The sequence below is a fragment of the Anabrus simplex genome, chromosome 1 (genome assembly GCF_040414725.1).
Source record: "Anabrus simplex isolate iqAnaSimp1 chromosome 1, ASM4041472v1, whole genome shotgun sequence".
In the NCBI taxonomy this organism is placed as follows: Eukaryota; Metazoa; Arthropoda; class Insecta; order Orthoptera; family Tettigoniidae; genus Anabrus; species Anabrus simplex.
Genome location: NC_090265.1, coordinates 965,654,868 through 965,676,757, shown reverse-complemented (window position 1 = coordinate 965,676,757; position 21,890 = coordinate 965,654,868). Strand labels below are relative to the sequence as shown.

General features: G+C 37.4%; 1 protein-coding gene across 3 annotated transcripts in view; it reads left to right on the top strand.

Annotated features, from left to right (window-relative positions):
• Tace (ADAM 17-like protease Tace) overlaps nucleotides 1-21,890 on the top strand; it is a 230,982-nt gene that overhangs the window by 57,016 nt on the left and 152,076 nt on the right. For all 3 annotated transcript variants that reach the window (XM_067136788.2, XM_067136787.2, XM_067136789.2), the window contains exon 5: nucleotides 6,334-6,475. In XM_067136788.2, coding sequence (XP_066992889.2) covers nucleotides 6,334-6,475 — 142 coding nt within the window. The remainder of the gene's footprint in view (nucleotides 1-6,333; nucleotides 6,476-21,890) is intronic.

Sequence of the window (21,890 nt, the reverse complement as noted above, 5' to 3'; positions counted from 1 at the left end):
AGCTGATATAAGTACCAACATAGTTGGAGATGTGTGGGATCTGGTAAATGCAGCACGGGTGAAGTTTAAGAAAGCGGAGATTGTTATTAGTGGAATACTGTGTAGGAGGGATACTGACTGGAGGGTGATTGGGGATTTAAATGAGACTATGGAGTGGGTATGTGGGAAACTGGGAGTGAAATTTCTAGATCCTAATGGGTGGGTAGGAGAAAGGGATCTGCGCTCGGATGGCCTTCATTTAAACCGCAGTGGTACGTATAAGTTAGGAAATTTATTTGGAAGGGTAATAGGGAGGTACATTCAGGGAAACGGGATGGCCTAGGGAGCGGTGATAAGGGAACAGGGAACTGGAAATCAAGTAGGGATGACATAAAATTGTTAGTGTTGAACTGTAGAAGTATTGTAAAGAAAGGAATAGAATTAAGTAATTTAATAGATATATATTTACCAGATATTGTAATAGGAGTTGAATCATGGCTGAGAAATGATATACAGTGAAACCTCGATTCTCCGTTTTTCGAGGGACCATGAAAATAAAACGTACAACACGGGAAAACGGAAAATCCGGGAATGAATGAAAACCATCAACAATTTGGCTAAACATCAAAAAAAGGAAATATTTATAATTATAATCTTACAAAAACTCCTAAACCAAACCAAACTACAGCCCCAGTGGAACTTTGCCTGCCAAGCGACCGCTGCTCAGCCCGAAGGCCTGCAGATTACGAGGTGCGCATGGTCAGTGCCACGAATCCTCTCGGCCGATATTCCCGGCTCTGTAGATCGGGGTCGTCATCTCACCATTTGATAGCTCCACAATTAAAGGTAATCACGTAGGCTGAGTGGAACTGGAACCAGACTTATATCCAGGTATAATTGCCTGACCTGGTCGCAATCGAACCCGGGCCCTCTGGATGAGAGGCAGGCATGTTAGACCGCGAAACCGCATTAATTACCGGTACGCGAGTTTTACAGGGGAATCTTCGTCAGTTTCCCGTGAAAACTTCTTTCAGTTCAGCAACTTTGATTAGGCTAGCCAAACTCTTCGAAAAATCTAATAACGCCAAGCCAAACGACAATCGACCACAAGTAGTTTTTAATTCTCTCATCTCATAAAATAAAGCACATTAGATACAAAAGCACCCAAAATGATGGCGAAATCCGTTCATTTCTTAATCTTTCATTGTAATTTTGTCTCCGGTATACTGTTCGTAGTCAGTTTCCGGAAATCTCGTACCGCGCAAATTAGGCCTACATCGACTTTTAAAGGTTATGTTGAACTCGAAAACATGATTTCGAATGTAAGTATCGATTCTTAAAAGTTCTCGAATGCATTATATTCCATTCTGCGCGTCAAAAATCCAATCAAATAGGAAAGATAAAAGAAATATCAAAACTTCAGAAATTACGGTTATTCGTGACCTTGAGGTCATCTGGAAAGCGCGCTCGCTGCACGTCAGTACCAGTTTGAAATGATACCAACCATTTAAAAATGTAACGTGCGCAAATAAAACGACTGCGGTTTTTGGTATTTTAACACGAAAACGTAAAATTCCCAGTCTTTCATTAGGACCTAAACAGTAATAGGCAATCCCAATACCTCCCATGGCTTTTTTTTTTTTAAATGTAAGGTGCAACATCTATTTTGGTCTCGCTAACATAATCATGTACGATAATATGAAAAATACTGAATTTGTATTAAGAAGCAGTAGTTTCGATTCCTGCCTGAAAGCCCAGTTACTCTACAGTGCCCTGAGCAAAGTGCCGAAAACCTCTTCAGCAGTACAATCGAAAAAATGTAAAAATATAAACATCTAACCCTGGACATAATATGGACGTTTTATAAGTGCGAACATTTGACGACCTGGCGAGTTGCCCGTGCGCGTAGAGGCGCGCGGCTGTGAGCTTGCATCCGGGAGATAGTAGGTTCGAATCCCACTATCGGCAGCCCTGAAAATCGTTTTCCGTGGTTTCCCATTTTCACACCAGGCAAATGCTGGGGCTGTACCTTAATTAAGGCCACGGCCGCTTCCTTCCAACTCCTAGGCCTTTCCTATCCCATCGTCGCCATAAGACCTATCTGTGTCGGTGCGACGTAAAGCCCCTAGCAAAAAAAAAAAAACATTTGACGAAACTCGTTCCGTCTTCAAGCAGAGCTGTCGAAATGCGCCGTGTCTCCTTGCAGTTGTGGCCACTCTCTGCTTTATGATTTTCCGAGATTCTCTAAACAATACCACCCGAATGCAAGTTCACCGCCGATCGCTTTTCAGTACCGGTACAGTACTTGCTTTAATTATCGCAGTGACGGGGCGTTAACACCAAGATCCATAAATATGCCATAGCCGTCCTTTCGTGAGATACAGTTTATTAAAAAACGATTGATCGAGGATTTAGCGTTGATGGGACTGGAATTTCTGGACGGTTGATCCGGGAAATCGTTTCTTCGAGGAACGGATAATGCGGGACTTTTACAACGTGATTTATTTACGATGCTCGCGGGACCACGTAATTTGAACGCACATTCCGGGAAAACGTATTTTCCGGGAACGGATAATCGAGGTTCCACTGTAATGGATGCAGAAAATTTCTCACGGCACTGGAGTGTGTATCGTAGAGATAGGATAGGAAAGGTGGGAGGGGGAGTTTTCATTCTGGTGAAAGAAGAATTTGTAAGCTACGAAAAAGTTAAAGATGAGACACATGAAATTCTAGGTGTAAGGCTCATTTCTAAAGATAATAGGCAACTTGATATATTTGGAGTGTACAGATCGGGAAAGGGTAGCACTGATGCGGATTCGGAATTATTTGATAGGATAGTCAGCTATGTGGGAAACGACATGGAAAGAAATGTGATTGTAGCGGGAGATCTGAATTTGCCAGATGTCAATTGGGAAGGAAATGCGAACGACAGGAAGCATGACCAACAAATGGCAAATAAGTTAATATGGGAAGGACAGCTGATTCAGAAAGTGATGGAACCAACCAGAGGGAAAAATATTTTGGATGTGGTGCTGATAAGACCAGATGAGCTCTATAGGGAAACTGAAGTAATAGATGGTATTAGTGATCATGAAGCTGTTTTTGTGGTAGTTAAAAATAAATGTGATAGAAAGGAAGGTCTTAAAAGTAGGACTGTTAGGCAGTACCATATGGCTGATAGAGCAGGTATGAGGCAGTTTCTAAAAAGTAACTATGATCGGTGGAAAACGGTAAATAAAAATGTAAACAGACTCTGGGATGGGTTTAAAGAAATTGTTGAGGAATGCGAAAACAGGTTTGTACCTTTAAGGGTGGTAAGGAATGGTAAAGACCCACCTTATTATAATAGAGAAATAAAGAGACTAAGAAGGAGGTGCAGACTGGAAAGAAATAGAGTTAGAAATGGCTGTGGAAGTAAGGAGAAATTGAAGGAACTTACTAGAAAATTGAATCTAGCAAAGAAGGCAGCTAAGGATAACATGATGGCAAGCATAATTGGCAGTCATACAAATTTTAGTGAAAAATGGAAGGGTATGTATAGGTATTTTAAGGCAGAAACAGGTTCCAAGAAGGACATTCCAGGAATAATTAATGAACAAGGGGAGTGTGTATGTGAGGATCTTCAAAAGGCAGAAGTATTCAGTCAGCAGTATGTAAAGATTGTTGGTTACAAGGATAATGTCGAGGTAGAGGAAGAGACTAAGGCCAAAGAAGTAATAAAATTTACGTATGATAACAATGACATTTACAATAAGATACAAAAGTTGAAAACTAGAAAAGCGGCTGGAATTGATCAGATTTCTGGGGATATACTAAAGACAATGGGTTGGGATATAGTACCATATCTGAAGTACTTATTTGATTATTGTTTGGCTGAAGGAGCTATACCAGATGAATGGAGAGTTGCTATAGTAGCCCCTGTGTATAAAGGAAGAGGTGATAGACATAAAGCTGAAAATTACAGGCCAGTAAGTTTGACATGCATTGTATGTAAGCTTTGGGAAGGCATTCTTTCTGATTATATTAGACATGTTTGTGAAATTAATAACTGGTTCGATAGAAGGCAATTCGGTTTTAGGAAAGGTTATTCCACTGAAGCTCAACTTGTAGGATTCCAGCAAGATATAGCAGATATCTTGGATTCTGGAGGTCAAATGGACTGTATCGCGATTGACATGTCTATAGCATTTGATAGGGTGGATCATGGGATACTACTGGCAAAAATGAGTGCAATTGGACTAGACAAAAGAGTGACTGAATGGGTTGCTATATTTCTAGAAAATAGATCTCAGAGAGTTAGAGTAGGTGAAGCTTTGTCTGACCCTGTAATAGTTGAGAGGGGAGTTCCTCAGGGCAGTGTTATCGGACCTTTATGTTTTCTTATATATATATAAATGATATGAGTAAAGGAGTGGAATCGGAGGTAAGGCTTTTTGCGGATGATGTTATTCTCTATAGAGTGATAAATAAGTTACAAGATTGTGAGCAACTGCAACGTGACCTCGAAAATATTGTGAGATGGACAGCAGGCAATGGTATATTGATAAACGGGGCTAAAAGTCAGGTTGTGAGTTTTACAAATAGGAAAAGTCCTCTCAGTTTTAATTGCTGCGTTGATGGGGTGAAAGTTCCTTTTGGGGATCATTGTAATTATCTAGGAAGATCTTCACTGGGGTAATCACATAAATGGGATTGTAAATAAAGGGTACCGATCTCTGCACATGGTTATGAGGGTGTTTAGGGGTTGTAGTAAGGATGTAAAGGAGAGTGCATATAAGTCTCTGGTAAGACCCCAACTAGAGTATGGTTCCAGTGTATGGGACCCTCACCAGGATTACCTGATTCAAGAACTGGAAAAAAAATCCAAAGAAAAGCAGCTCGATTTGTTCTGGGTGATTTCCGACAAAAGAGTAGCGTTACAAAAATGTTGCAATGTTTGGGTTGGGAAGAATTGAGAGAAAGAAGAAGAGCTGCTCGACTAAGTGGTATGTTCCGAGCTGTCAGCGGAGAGATGGCGTGGAATGACATTAGTAGACGAATAGGTTTGAATGGCGTCTATAAAAGTAGGAAATCGTCGCCATAAGACCTATCTGTGTCGGTGCGACGTAAAGCCCCTAGCAAAAAAAAAAAAAAAAAAAAAAGGAAAGATCACAATATGAAGATAAAGTTGGAATTCAAGAGGACAAACTGGGGCAAATATTCATTTATAGGAAGGGGAGTTAGGGATTGGAATAACTTACCAAGGGAGATGTTCAATAAATTTCCAATTTCTTTGAAATCATTTCGGAAAAGGCTAGGAAAGCAACAGATAAGGAATCTGCCACCTGGGCGACTGCCCTAAATGCAGATCAGTATTGATTGATTGATTTTTACCTCCATCTGCGGCATATCACACTTTCATATAGGCTGAATGTTTAATAGAACATGTCGCGAGTGCCGATTCACAACACGTCCGACCATGGGGAATTATGGAGCGAGCGCATCGAACAGGGTTCCATCCCATGACCTCCCAGTCAGAAATCCCTAATAATCATGAGTAGTTTAAGTGTAACGTATAATCATGAGTAGGTCAAGTATAATATAAAAGAAGATAAAGCAAAAACAGTAGAAGTGAGTGATTAAGTGTAAATCAAATATCAGTGCAGTGAATAAGTACAGAATTACAATTATAATTAAAAGCATTCTTAAAGCTGGTCTCAACTAGGAAAAATTCAGTGAGCCAGGGAGTGAAGCTATCTGGAGCAATCAGAATATTTGTCAGGGTATGTAGTAAACAGACCAGGAGGTGCTGGTTTGAGGCTCAAATTGGGCGGACCAGTGGAAAACAAGCATGTTTTTGGTCACGTAGGAAGGTGCCCTGTGAACTAAGAATGCACTTAGTGGTGCAACAATTCCTTGTAGAAAGATTCTGTGGAAGGTTACCAGTCACATGCATGTACAGAAGACGGATGGGACCACACTTGAAGTAACCAATAGGAAGCTAACAAGTAAGTGATGTTAGAGAACACTGTAGTAGGGGATGCCTTGTTCTAGAAACTCAGAGAAGTGATAAAAGGGAGTGACAAGAGAGACTCGTGGTCATTCAGGTCACTTGAAAAGGAGTGGTCACTCAGGAAGGAACAGTCACTAGGCCACTTGGCAGAGAGCCGTCACTCTGTAGAAAATAGTCAGTGAAGGTAGCAGCTTGAGGAGTTAGTCAGATCAGGCAGCGGTTGAGCCTGCCAATCAGTAGAACTGGTGAGTGAGTGAGTGAGTGAGTGAGTGTTGGATTTTTTTTTAACATTATAAGACCAGTATTTGTAGCTTTGTATTAAAGATACATAGATGTTTACTCTTGTTGTTCCTTGTTCTCAGCCATCTTGGCGCCATCTTCCTAACCTAGACAATGAGTCTATGATTTCCTACCGTGCATCAGATGTTCACTTCAGCTGGGATGAAGGCACAGGCAATGAAGAGACATGGCCACGAACTTGTGGCTATGTTAGAGAAGGACAAGGTTGGTCATTCTTTGAATATTCATTCAAATAATATCTGCATCTATTCTTTCCAGATGCTACTAAAAATTAAAAGTAAAGAAAGGTAGAAATTTTAACTGAATCGGTTTATTACTTAAGACTAGAGTTTCATCATTGGTTGATGGATAAATATTGTGTAGCAATATTGTTATTATAAACTGTATAGTGAGGAAGCTGCAATTTGGAAGTGGGATCGGTACTTACACAATTGACTTAACTAATATGCAATATTTTTTTTTTCCAGATTAAAAATGAATTTTCATGAACATATTGTTTGCTGTTAGAAAATTTAAAATCCCCTCGACAAAATTAGTATTCAGAATTCATTGATTTGTAAGTATTTTAGCAGGTTTCAAATACAGGAATACTTTGTGCAACTACTGTAGAAACTATAACTAGAGTAGTGTAAAAACTTCATCACTTTTATATTAAATAGTTTGGTTTAACTTAGATATTATGATCTCTGGTCCAAAGGAGGATGTTCGAAATATTGAAAATGCAAAAATGTCGACCATCTGTTCATGGGAAGTCTGAAATACGCAGACTACCCTCATCTGCTTTGCATATCTTAACATTATGCCTGCTGTTTTCTTTGCCATTTTTAATATCAAAGACATTTCCAATGATTCCTTTCTGCTACATAGAGAGAAACTTGGTTGTCATGCATTGTTTTTTGAAAGTTTGAACGTGTTTCTTCATAATAAGCATGTGCACATCGCATCACTGAGTGTGTCGTGTCTCACACAAATGACATTGCGAAGCACTGGCAGAGTGCAGCACTTCTGAAGTGTGCAAGGTCTACTCAAATATCTCTAATCTTCTCTTTTCATTTTTGCCAATAGTCCATGTTTTTGAGCCATAAAGTGTAACACTCCAGGTATAACTTATTTTGCACTTTCACTTTTTTGGGCAGTTTTTTTGGTGATTAGATTGGTCCTTTTCTTGTTGAATCCCTCCTGGGTTTGAGCAGTTCTGCTGTGTTTATCATTTAAGCCATCCTAGATATGTGAAATGTTTGCTTGTGTTAGTGGAATGTCCCTAATTTTGATGTTGATGTCCAATATCTAGTGATTGCATACCATTATTTGCTGAATTAAGAACACCCATGGGGACAAACCCCTGGAAACAAGTGCAGTGTGAAGGCATGGGATCCTGCTGCCTAGGTTCCTGTTTGCTACCAGAACCAATGGGCAAGATTTCAAGCTGGTGAAGTCCATCTTGTTCAATAGACACATTGAAGGTGTCTACGGCAACCTTGAAGACTGTGCCATTTCACTGTTCTCAGTGAAGTCTGATTGGAACGAAAATGGAGTCTAAGCCGTGAGAACGTCAGTAGTAAAACATCAAAACATTCCTAAATGTCAAAGGAATAATATTTTCGTCAGGTACTTGAGGAGAAAGGAGCATAGAAGGGGGCGACAAAGAAAGATGCGAGAAGATTGTTAAGATTTATTATTGGAAAATAACAGTCGATTCGCACTGAAGGTATAGAAGTAGAACATCACTCAAGACTTTTGAAGAAGAAGGATAATATCAACGAAGTGAAAGTTAAAGACGTAAATATAAAATAATTGTCTACGAGTTATTTGCAAGACACTGGCGTTGAAGGTTATTCAGATCCGTAATAATTAAAACCATTCCAGCGGACAGAAAGACTTCCGCATTACTACGTCACATTATCCTTGCGAGACGACGTGTTAGCCGACGGAGCTTATTTTAAGAAGCTACATAATAATAATATCAAGAGCGCAAGACAGAGAAAACATAATATCTTAGTCAAATTGAAATATCCATATACACACTGCAAATCCTAAAGCTTTATAAAAGATTATTTTAGAGAAGCGGTACTCTTATATTATCCATAGATTATAGCAGGCTGTGTGTGTGAGATGACGGAACTAACCATGCCGACGTCTTATTCTGTTCTAACTGCGCAAGAGGTTGAAGACTTCATGCACTAAAGAAGTGGAAGCAGAGCTACCTAGGTTATGGCGACATGAGATGACAAATCCAGCCCATGATGACCGGCAACGACCCGAGATTGTCCCAGATGTTCCCAAAAGGATGAGGGAAATGCCGTAAACCAAGCCCGCATGTCTAACCACCAAGACGTGATGACAACGAGGGAGTACAGAGAAAGATAAGCCATTATAGTCATTAATGTAAATGATATTTGTTTTCTTTTGGGAAGTGCTATGCTATATTTTTATTCTCATTTATCAAAATATGAATGAAGTGCTATTTTAAATATTACCAAAGAAGTGATGTTACACGAGAAGACAACTCACATAAGTATGTTAGAGGTTAGTAGGTACTCATCTGACATAAATATCAAATCCGTTATGTAGGAAGCAGGTAACCAGTGATAATTTAATATTCCATTCGCAATGGTGTCAGTATTGAGTAAAAGAAGGTTAAGATAATCTCAGTATGAATACCATACGACATTGTAGTAAACATCAGGCTCATTTTAGAACGTGTGACGTGAAGTTAAGAGGAAATGAGATCGTATGTTGGATTTTGGTGAAAAAATATGGTAATATTTTATGGAATTGTTGAAAGATTGAGAACGTAATAAATAAACGAATGGATGATCAATGATGATAGTATAGTATACGTCAAGTTGAAATGAATGAATGCGTTTATGGTAATGTGAAGTGTAATATGAGATGAATAATGTGAGGTGAATGATTTATGTGCGAATAATGGTATGAGGATATGATGGATAATGTTGGTGATGATTATTGCTTCATTATATATGAAGTTATGGTTTATTTTAACGACGATATTATTTCAATTTACGTATTTTTGAAATGGAAAGAAGGTTATAATTTGTTCTCAACTGCCTGTTAATCTTTGGATAAACCATATATAGCGTTAATTACGATCTTAATAATGTTCATATGTTGGTATTTACCTAGTAGATCATCAAATAATTCCTGATAAGAGGAGTGGCGCAGAATTAGCCTGTACTTATATGTTTCTTCTAACCACAAGTATTCTCACTTAGATTAGGAAAGCTAGGAAGCTTACTGCAGTACATTAATTGATATCACTGGTAACTGTTCTTCAAAATTGAAGACTATTAGTAATTGAGTGTGTCTTCTTTCAAGCTAAATCACCTGATATCCAGCATAATTGTGTTAAATGATTGTCAAATACGGATGATAGCACAGTATTACGACATGTACAATCACTATATGAGCACTTAAATTAATTTATAGCTACCTCAAGTGAATAATCTGAGTAAATATTAGTTATGAGGTTTCAATATTATTTTCAAGTACATAATGACTTAGTGAATTATCTTTTTCCGTACAAAATGCGACACCAAGAATTTTGAAAGAATGTTGAGAAAGTGTAACACATGTGAACCATGTTAAATAATTTAAATTAAAAAAAAATTCTCACAACCAAGTTGTCAATAAGTGAGCATGAACAGCTACATCCAAGTGAGTCTATTGTACTGTGACGTAATTAATGAATGTTTGAGGAAAAGCTAGCAAGATTTCAGGAACAATTTCACGCGATGATTGATAAGATGCAAGATGAGATTCTAATTTTATTTGTGATTTAATCAGATCTTGGAATCTGCGTCCGACACATTTAATAGCTCTCAGTCAGTATTGTAAATATTATAATCTTATGTATTTTTTTCTTTATTCAGTTAGAGATCTCTAATTTTTAATGCATTTCAAAGATTAATTGATGAAACACAAAGTCACTTATTCTTTATTTATCTTTTCAAGAAATATTTCATAACAACCGACTATTATCTTCAATTTCTACTTTATTTTTAAATAAATATTATATTATAAAACTTGGTTCCTCTTTAATAACTTCTTAGGATAAGGATCTAGTTGTAAGTGATGATTGTTTGAATATTATTGTAGTTGTAAGTGATGATTATTCGCATATTTTTGTGAGTCGAATGCAAAAACTAACCAAATTATGGGTAGGAGACGTCCACTGCGTAGGTTAGGGTTTTCTGCTAGTATAATCCGGTGATCTTTTCTTGAATGCGGAACCTATAGCCCATAAATTTCAAGTATTGAGAAATTAATAGCATATTCGAGTTAGCCTGGATCTCATGCGACTTGACCTGGAGGCGGAAGCGGCGCAGAAGAGAATTTGGTGGCCCAACGTGGGGCAAGAAGAGAAAGACACCGCGGGACTAAGAAATAAATGTTGGGTCTAGAAAAAAAATTGGCACAATATGGTCGCAAGAAAACAGAAAGATACTGAGGTACTTGAGATTAGGATAACCACTGACTTTGGAATCACAGAGAAGAAAGGAAGGATAATTGACAGCATTATGAGGATAAATGTATGTCTGACAATATAGTAGTGAATGAGAGGAAGAAGAGATAGGAGAACAAGAAGAAGAAGAAGTTAGCAAAGATAGCAGGTAGCAAACGACATTGAAACAAGATGCGAATAGGATAGAATATAGCAATTTAATAATAAAAATAAAAATAATGATCAGAGTTTGATAAGAAATAATGTAGGTGTAAGGATTAGATTATAGGGAACTATGATATTCGAATTTTCTTTTAAATATAGTTAACATGAGTTTGGGAGCTAAATAAAATTAAATTCACATCTATTAAGCCAAACATTTCAAACTTCTTGGTGAAAATGGGACAAGGTCACTTGTGAAACCTAATCTAGGTAGTTAAGCCTATTTATAAAATATATTTACAGAGCCTAGTTGTAAGACTATTGCTAAGTAAGTTGTGGCATATAGAGCAAATTTGCAGAAATATTAGAGTATTGATAGGTTAATAGAGAAGTTGGAAGGTATACATGTATATATCAACATGACCACATTGAGCCATATGAAAGCGCAATTTGAGGAATATCAGAGAAAACAAGAAGAGAAGTTGCGAGAAACGGAGGAAGCGATAAAGTGTAACCGAGAGGAGGTGCAGAAGATGAAGGAAGAGCAAGGAGGACTAAGGGAGATGTTGAACCAGATGATGGAAGAAGCTAGAAAGCATGATGAAGAACCAAAAAAAAGAAAGACAAGAGGAAGCTAGAAAGCGCAAAGAAGAAGCTAAGAGAGAAAGGCAAGAAGAGAACAGGAAGCGTGATTAGAAACAAAAGGAGACAATGGAGGAAATAATTAGGAAACAAGAAGAGAAGCAAAAGACAATGATGGAAGAAATAAGTAGAAGACAAGGAGAGAAGCAGAAGACAATGATGGAAGAAATAAGTAGAAGACAAGAAGAGAAGCAGAAGACAATGATGGAGGAGATGAAACAGGAGATGAAGAGAGGTCAACAAGAACAGATAGAAAAATTGATAAGGCATGAAGAGATGAAGAAAGAGATTGAGAAAATAGGGTCAGAAATGGTCAAAATCAGAAGTGACATGGACGAATTTAAAGCAGGAAAGTGTGAAAAGATGGAGGAGAAGAATAAAGAGATTCAGGAAGAAATAAATAAGATCAGAGAAGAGATGATAGAGAGTAAGAACTCTCCAGCATTTAAAAGAGGGTGAAATGAAGAAATTAACACAGAACATGGCGATGTTAAATATTGATTCACAAGAAAAATGGAAACAGTGTGAGGAGTAGATCAGTGAGCTAAATGATGGAATTCAAATGACGAATAGAGATATAGAAGCGAAATACATGCTAGCTTGTGACCAGATCGGTGGCAAGATAAGCATGATAGGGGAGGAAATCAAGCAAAACAAAGAAGAGGTTGATCAGAGAATGGGCAAGACAGAAGAAGGGATCCAACAAATCCAGGGACAAATGCAAGAGATCCGTGAAGAAGCTCAAGCAACAAAGGCAGCTATCACAGAGAGTTACAATAATTGAAAATCTTCCACCTTTTTGATACTTTTTATTTGCTTTTTAGCAAATTATTAATTATAATTAATAATCTGATCTTCTCACACTGTTTCCATTTTTCTTGTGAATCAATAACATCGCCATGTTCTCTGTTAATTTCTTCATTTCACCCTCTTTTAAATGCTGGAAAGAGTTCTTACTCTCTATCATCTCTTCATAATTAATAATTTGGCAAAAAGCAAATAAAAAGTATCAAAAAGGAGGAAGATTTTCAATTATTGTAACTCTCTGTGATTAGAATTTGATATGGAAAATGAAGCTGATTACTTGCAAAGGCAGCTATGTCATCCTGCAGTGAGAGGCAGAAGACTATCGAACTGCAAATAAATGAAAGAGAAGTTACGCCTACAGTGATTACACAATCTAATCATAGTAATGGAGAAATAAATATAGAGAACGGGAATAATGGAGGCCCTGCCATCATTAATATAATTGAAACATACAATGACAGGCCAAAGGAATTTAATAATATGGCCAGCATCTCACCTAAGCGATTCTGTAGGGAGATGGAGGATTATTTTAAAGAAAATAACATTCCCGAAGAGAAAAGATTAAAGGTCATAGAGAGACATTTAGACTCAAATCCTAGCCTCTGGTTCCAGGCATTCAAATATACATTTCATGAATATAGCGATTTTAAGGCTGCTTTCTTACGCAGATTTTGGAATTCAGAGGTGCAGCAGAACCTCTGACTAGAACTCTATTCGAGAAAATATGCGTTGAATAGTCAAACTAGATGCAGCGATTATTTTGCCTATCAATTCCATTGTTTCCAAGATCTAGAATCACCACCTAGCGAGCTAGAGGCTATTAAAACAATACAACAGTTCCCACCAGAAGTCCAAAAATTGTTAGCTGCTGCAAACGTGGAAACAGCAATAAAGATGGAAGACACTCTTAGACAAATAGACATGACTACAGTGGCACCCACCAGTAGAATAATTCAGAATGTAAATGGTGAGGTGACCATCAATACCCTAACCCAGGAATACATAGGCAAAAACACGTCTGACGAACAAAAGAAAATAAGTAGGAAAACAGAATGGAATAATCGGGAAGATAGAAGGAGAAAAGAGGAAAGATGTAATTGCAGAAGGAATTCCTGTAACCATGAAGCATATACTGAAAATAGAAGCCAGAGACCATATATGCAATACAGGACCCAGTTTAGAGAAGGAAGAGGAAGGTATAATCCTAGAAGAAGAACTGGATACGAAAGAAGAAACGATAGGTATAGTCGAGATAAGGAGTATTACAATAGAAGGTACTTTCAAGAATTAAGGAAAGCCCGAGATGACAAAGATAAGTGGGAGAGAGCAATACGTGATCAAGATGTTAATGCAGATGTAGAGGGGGCTGAAAGTCTTGAACTGCAGCTGTACAAGAGAAGGAAGCAAGAGGAGCAAAGGCTCAATCCGAACAGTAAAGAATTTGAGTGTTGAGGGGAAGAAGAGAGAATAACAAGCAGAACAAGAAAACGTCGATTTCCGAATAGATGGGGAGATAGAAAATGTGGAAGACACAGAGAACCACAAAATTCTCAGTTATCTGATTGCACAGGTAGATTCATGGGAAATAGATTCAGAAGATTTAATGAAAGATTTATCAGCAAATCCCAAGAGGTGGAAGTATAGTTTACCCATTATAGTGGCGAGAGTTGATGAGATAAGAGTGCACTGTCTCATAGATTCATGTACCAGTATCAGCGTAATATCCAAGGAATTATTCAAAGACATGAATAAGAAGATAAAATTGTTGATGATACCCGTATCAAAGGTTAAAATATGTGGGATAATACGGGACAAAAAAATAGAATGTGTTATTCAGACGTACCTGGAAATCAGTATCGGGAAAATGAATTTTGAATATCTGTTCATCGTTATGAATAAGATCAAGTATAATATAATACTAGGAATAGATTTTATGACAGTGACAGGCGTGACGGTAGATATGGAGAAACAAGAAGTAAAATTTCCTATGTACGGTGAAAATGCAGAAAATGTCTAAGAAAGGATTAAAATAAATGAAGATATTTACATGACTGATGGCATGAAGATAGAGGAAGGAGAAGTAGGTACTCAGTTGAGAAAACACCATGAATATGATATGGAAGAAAAGGAGATAAGCCTAAGACAGGAGGAAGTTCTGAATGGTATCGAGAAAGTCATCACCATGGAAGAGGAAAACGAGACACCAAACATCACGGAGGCGATTGCCAGTGCCAAAATCTTGTCAATGGAGAAATCAAGATTACACAAAATCTTGCAGACATACTCAGATGTGTTCAAAAACAAACCCGGACAAATTCCAAATTTCAGATACAAACTTCTAGTAAACGATTGGATATCATACAGGGGTAAATTATATGGCATACCGGAAAAGCATTTCCCAGAATTTAAGAAACAGATAAAGGAAATGGAAGACGACGGTATAATAGTCAAAACATCCACTCCATACCTAAACCAATTGGTTATTGTAATGAAAAGCAATGGGAAACTAAGAATATGCTTAGATGCCAGACAGCTAAACAGAAAAATAATACCAGAATACAACCAGGTACCAAAAATTAAGGACATCATTAAGAAATTCAGAGACATGAGATACTTTACAACCACGGATTTTACTTCATCTTATCATCTCATCATTCTGGAGGAAAAATCTAGATTATTGATAGGATTCATGTTCAACAATCAAACTTATGTCTATTGCAGGCTCCCTTTTGGACTCAAGAACAGTTGTGCAGTCCTAATAAGTGCTTTGGATAGGAATGTGATGCCAGAAGTGAAAGAATTCCTGATTTATTATGTGGATGACCTAATTTTAGCAACCAAGACATTCCAAGACCATTGTGACAAGCTGACGAAATTATTTGAAAATCTGAGGGAAACGGGATTTAAAATAAACTTAGGGAAGTAAAAATTTTGCTAGGAAGAGGTATTATTAATCGGACACAGGATCGATGGCAAAGGGGTACGACCGAATCCTGTGAAAATTAAGGCCATGTGTGATTTTCCTCATGTGAAGCAGATAAAACAAGTCAGGCAATTCCTCAGAATGACCAAATTTTTCTCAAATCATTGCCAGGGCTATACCCGAACAGCAGCACCCTTACAAGATTTGTTGAAAACGAATAACAGATGGAAATGGGACGAAAAGGCATTCCAAGAAATGAAAACATTGATGGAAAAAAGCATAAAATTAGGCTATCCGGATTACGAAAGAGAATTCATAATTCAATCCGATGCTTCAAATATAGGTATTGAGGCATGTCTATACCAGGAGGAAAAAGACCAACCCCAGAAACGAACATATTTGGCTTTTACCAGTCGAAAATTAAGAAGCCATGAAGTGAATTATACGACCATGGAACAGGAATTGCTGTTATGCCTTACAACAGTGGAGGAAAATTATCTATGGATACCTGATAACAGTCAGATCAGATCAAAAAACACTTATATTTGGATTGAAGGCTGCAATGACAAGTGAAAGAGTAATGAGATGGATGTTGTTCACTCAGCAGTTCCAAATAAAGGTTGAGTACTGCAAAGGGAAGGACAATCTGTTGGCGGATGCTTTGAGTCGCAATCCTAATGAAACGGAGGAGAAAATCCATAAAATAGAGCTGATTTCGCAAGATGCAGAATTACTGGAGAAACTGAAGGGTTTGAAGAATTTGCAACAGGCAGACGAAAAACTGGGGCAGATTACGGATAAATTAGAGAGCGAGAATTGTGATGATAAATTAAAGCAAAGATAATGCGAGTATATGTTATCAAGCAGGGAATGTTAATGGCTACGATGGGTAAAGACAAAGGAAAAATACAAACTGTGTTATCTTCTGTGTTACATAGAGTAGTAATTTGGCACATACACAGGATAACCAGACACAGAGGCATAGAGAAAGTTACTCAGGTTATTTTAGAAAAATTCACTTGGAAGGGAATAAGGAGAACGGTGAAAAATGTAGTAAGAACTTGTGATGTATGCCAGAAGGTCAAGCATGGAAACTGTTTGGTGAGACACGAACCCAAGGCCATATTACCACAGAAAGCCAAGGAAATCTATGCTATAGACATATTCGGTAAATTACGAACCGCAAGAAGGGGACATTGATTTACAGTCATGGTTATGGACGTATTTTCGAAATATATATCACTCCAACCGATTCAGCGAGCTAATTCGAAACAAGTGTTACAACGTTTGATGAAACACATATTGCCAAGTATGGGAAAACCTGAAAGACTACTTTCAGATAGGGGAACTCAATTTAGATCAACACAATTTGAAGAAGCAATGACGGAACTTGGAATCAAACACATCCTTTGTTCGGTGAGACATCCAGCTGCTAATCCTGTAGAAAGATGCATGAAGGAGATAGCAAAATTCTGTCGTATATACTGTTCAGATTGTCATTGGACATGGATAGATGTGATTAAAATAATCGAAGACAGTATTAATACGCAATACACAAATCCATTGGACAGATACCAAGTATTGTACACCACGGTATACCCCCACAAGACCATGGAATGCAGTAATCAAGTCAGACATCAATCAGAGATTAAGTCAAGATGAGATCAATCACCTGGTTAGAGAGAGAATGTACAGACAGTCTCAAAGAAGGCTAAGAAGAGTCCAACACAAGACATTCCACCCTAAACTGAAAGAAGGTGACCTCACATTAATAAAAAAACCAACAGTTTCTAATGTATCGGCCAAAATATTCTCGAAATTTATCCATTTATTCAACGGACCCTTTGTGATAAGTAGATCATTTAATAATAATGCATATGAAGTCAGAGATATGAACTGAACATATAGAGGCATTAACAATTCTTCTAACATGAAGATGTATTTCAAGGAATAGTGAAGGAAAATGTAGCCAAGCTTCTCAAATAGAAAATATAAACATATACCACCTATGGAATGAACGTAGCTAAATAGTGAAAGGAAATAGAAAGAACACGTGCTAGAATATGAAATGGAACAGCAAAAAGTCACATTGTGAGAAATAAGAACAAGATATATATAAATATATCGCAACCAATATATTTAAAACGATGCAGGAGGAATAATGTGCCATTTCACTGTTCTCAGTGAAGTCTGATTGGAATGAAAATGTAGTCTAAGCCATGAGAACGTCAGTAGTAAAACATCAAAACATTCCTAAATGTCAAAGGAATAATGTTTTCGTCAGGTACTTGAGGAGAAAGGAGCATAGAAGGTGGCGACAAAGAAAGACGCAAGAAGATTGTTAAGATTTATTATTGGAAAATAACAGTCAATTCGCACTGAAGGTATAGAAGTAGAACGTCATTCAAGACTGCTGAAGAAGAAGGATAATATCCACGAAGTGAAAGTTAAAGACGCAAATATAATAAAATAATTGCTACGAGTTATTTGCGAGACACTGGCGTTGAAGGATATTCAGGTCTATAATAATTAATAAATAAATAACTAAAGCCTGTGTGGGCTTGTAACCGTACACAAGTATGACTTCCCAATTTTAGGTTAGGAAATTTACGTTAAATAATTTGTATTATAAAAGTATGTTAAGATGTAGGAACATAATATTATAAGAAGAATTTGTAGTTTGGGAATATTGAATATTTATTGTACCAGGAACGTTGGTCCAAGTCAGAGTCTCCGTCAATTGAACTCAAACTACGTGCCGTGCGTTTTTGCACAACTGACTGCAACAGAAGGCAAAGTGCGACGTGGAACATGTGACGTCACATCCCACCATATCTTGTCACAGCTGGATTATGTCAGCCGATATAACATTTGAAACTTTTTTTTTTGGGTTAAGATAAAAGCACAACATCATCTTGTTAACCAATTTTATGTCCCCATTTTCCCCAAGATTGAACAGAATCTGACCAGAATCAAGGGAGATATTCAACAGGATACAATCACTTAAAATCCCACAATTCTTGTATAAAAGTAGGGCCAGATAGCAGGTCAAAGTCAGTCATGTACCACAGTCAAGATCGGACGGTTGGCTGGTGGCATTATTTGTTGCAATATAAACTGCAGTTTTGCCGAATGTCAAGTGTTTGGTGAAGTTCTTCGTACTTAGAAAACTTTAACTCCACATTAACATAAACCGGACTTATACATTTTCAGTGTTGTCTATTCGTGAGTGATAAAACTTTTCAATGTGAACTTGAATAGTGTAATTTAACTTGGGTCCATTTCCAAGTGACTTATCATTTCTTTAATTCAAGTTATGTGTTTCTGGAACTTCTATTATTTTCTACCCAATGCTTACATTTCAAAGCGATTGAAATATTTCGTTAAATAACCGAGTGCTTAAATTTCAAATTGATCATAATATTTCTTCAGATGATGGAATTCGAACAGTGTATAAGTTTTCATCGAGTGATTGAAATATTTTGACAAAGTATAACATTATAGTTGAGCTTAGGATTTTTTTAGTGATAGACGATTGAGATAGTACTTTGAATGCTTCACTGAACTTGTGTTTTCGTGAAGTGGAGGGTATTTCTCACATACTACCTAAACATTTTGTAGGTTCTTAGCTACGAACAGTATATTTGAACTTGTGCTTCTGTAAATAGTATTCAATTTTCATGCAGTCGAACCAAGGACAGCCTGTAGACAGACTCAACTTCATTGGTGTTACGATCTTATTTGTGATTAACTAAAGTGAACAAGACTAATTTCACAGGATGAATATTTTCGTTGCTAATTAATTGAAGTGATTATCTTCAAATTTACAAGATGTCGTGTCAACTTATGAACAATCACCGTGTGATAAAACTTAATTTTGCCAAGTATTGTGTTATTTGTATTACTCCTAAGTCGATTCCAGTGAAATTCAAGAGTGCAAGATTGTACAATTATACAATTATTTTCTGAGTGGCTAATCTGTGTTACGAATTTGATTGTATTTGACATTTGACTCAGTCTACTAACATTTCCAGAAGCAGTGTCGAGTTGCGTGTTCAATTTTAGTGACGTTCTACCGTATTCAATTTCTTTCAAGTAGTTAATTTCAGAACACGAGTCAGATTTTATTAACATTCTGTTGAGTGAATTTATTAATTAATTAATTCTTTGAGTGCATAATTTATAAGTGTTGCAAATCATTTTGTGGCCATTTCTATGATCATTTTCATCTGTGCAGAAGCTGTTTGTATAACTCAAACAGGTCCAGGGCGCAAGTGCGGAGTATATAAGCTCGACTAACACTAATATCACGCAAACTTCCAGACCATCCAGAATTTCTAGAACATCTAGACCACCCAGAATTTCTAGAACTTCCAGATCATCCAGACCATCTAGATCTCAATCAAAAGGCGTCCCAGGGTCGAATGAGAACCGCAGCCGGGCCACAATGAACTTTGTCAGCCCAGGGCGAAGAGAAGGCATATTCAGTATATATTCCATACAGAGGTGATTTGAAATTTGAACTTTTTTGTTGTTAGTATGTTCATCATCTCTCTTTGAATTCCATTATTTTTTTTGCTAGTTTTTTTTTTACGTTGCACCGACACAGATAGGTCTTACGGCGACGATGGAACAGGAAAGGGCTAGGAGTGGGAAGGAAGCAGCCATGGCCTTAATTAAGGTACAGTCCCAGCATTTGCCTGGTGAGAAAATGGGAAACCACGGAAAACCATTTTCAGGGCTGCCGACAGTGGGGTTCGAACCTACTATCTCCCGAATACTGGATACTGGCCGCACTTAAACGACTGCAGCTATCGAGCTCGGTTCCTTGAATTCCATTATACTTATTTCAAGTAAACCTCTCCCTCTCTGCAACACTCCAGATACGCACACGCTCTGCGTGGGTCTTATGCACATCTAGCCACCAAGTGCAAAAGTTACGGGTACATTATATCATTATATTTTGTATAAATATCTGTTTGGGTAAGAATCTGTACATATGGTATAGTGATTTAGATTGATCAGGATTGTGTATCCTGGGAAACAGTGACTATATTGGTAAAGACTGTTGAATATAAGCAAAATGATCTCAAAAATAATTTATTTATTATCACCACCTACTCAATACATGCCACGTGTTACGTGGTTGAAATTGACATAATACTATATAAACTTCTCAGGGACATGTCTCGCCTTTTCTTAAGGGCATCATCAGCCTGTAGGCAACCTTAAGGTCAAATGACTGAAGCCTTGTCTATCCATACATGGTTTACAATGAAAGTTCCTTTACACATTAAAGACCTCTTAAAATTAATATGCTACAATTATACTATAAAAAGATGCCACATTACACACTATGAGTATCGAAAATTGATGGTATTTTGTATACATGAAAATTAAAAACTTATTGGTGCTGTTAATTCTAGATTCTAAAAAAGTCCATCAATTCTCGATACTCATCGTGTGTAGTGTTGCATCTTTTCATAGTATAATTGTAGCGTGTTAAAGTTTTTAATTTTCATGTGTACAAGCAAGATACCATCAATTCCCGATACTTAGGGCCAAATTCATAGTCAGCACTTATACACAAGTGGAACCCTTAAGTAATAAGGGATCACTTATAATAAGTATTCACTTATATGATTTTACATTTCATAGACAGCACTTAAAGAGCACACTCATTGCCACAGTATCACTGGAGAGGTGGCAATGCTGTATATTATGTCCATGCTTCCTGGATTGTGCAGTTCTGGCTACCGAATAGTGGGATGATCTATTGTGCTTTGTTTATCGAAGGACATCGCACAACCGCGCGCGTAATATTTGAGGTTAAAAGATTGTCTATATTGTATTTGGTTATCAGAATGGATAACAAAACAGCGAGCTGAGACGACACCTGCAAGAACTTGCGTATAATCTAGAACAAGCAGACCGACGCAGTTTCTCATCAGAATATGAATGACGTAGGAAAACTTCTTGTGGACAATGAAAACTACGAAAATGCCCAGAGTCTAATTTCCTTCTTAAGAGGCGGCCGGAGCTGGAACGGCCGGCCACCAGCTCAGTAGTTGTTGTAACATGGGTCAAAAGTTTGTAAGAGTTTTTATAAGGAAACGGAACAAGGTAAAATTATTTTGTTTTTATAGCGCACGGTAGTCTGTGATACACTTTTCATTAGTGCAAAAACATTTCAAAAAGATATGAAAATATAGTTATAAAATGGTAATTAAAATAACGAATCTCCATATGAAATTGAGCTCTGAACCGTGGTTTTCCTAAACTTGTTTTAAGTCAAGATGGTGTTCAGATTGGAAGCAAACTATACCGTAGCGAAGTTTATATTTTTCTCTAAGGGGCTACTTTAACATACTTCAAGATTAGGATTTCTTTATATATTTAATCGTTATTTTAATAAAGCTCTGCTTATTGACTTCCGAGTGTCGGCCGAATTCGAGTGCTGGTAGTTCAGCCAGTTTCCGTCAGATGCCGCAGTGTCACAAAGCCTTGTCCTTGAAGAGGGATGATGACAGATTAGCAGGGATATGGTGAGCGAGATCTTCAGCTGCTATCAGTCGCTTCCTCACCCTTGCTTCATAACAAGCGGCAGTGGACACGCTGACAAT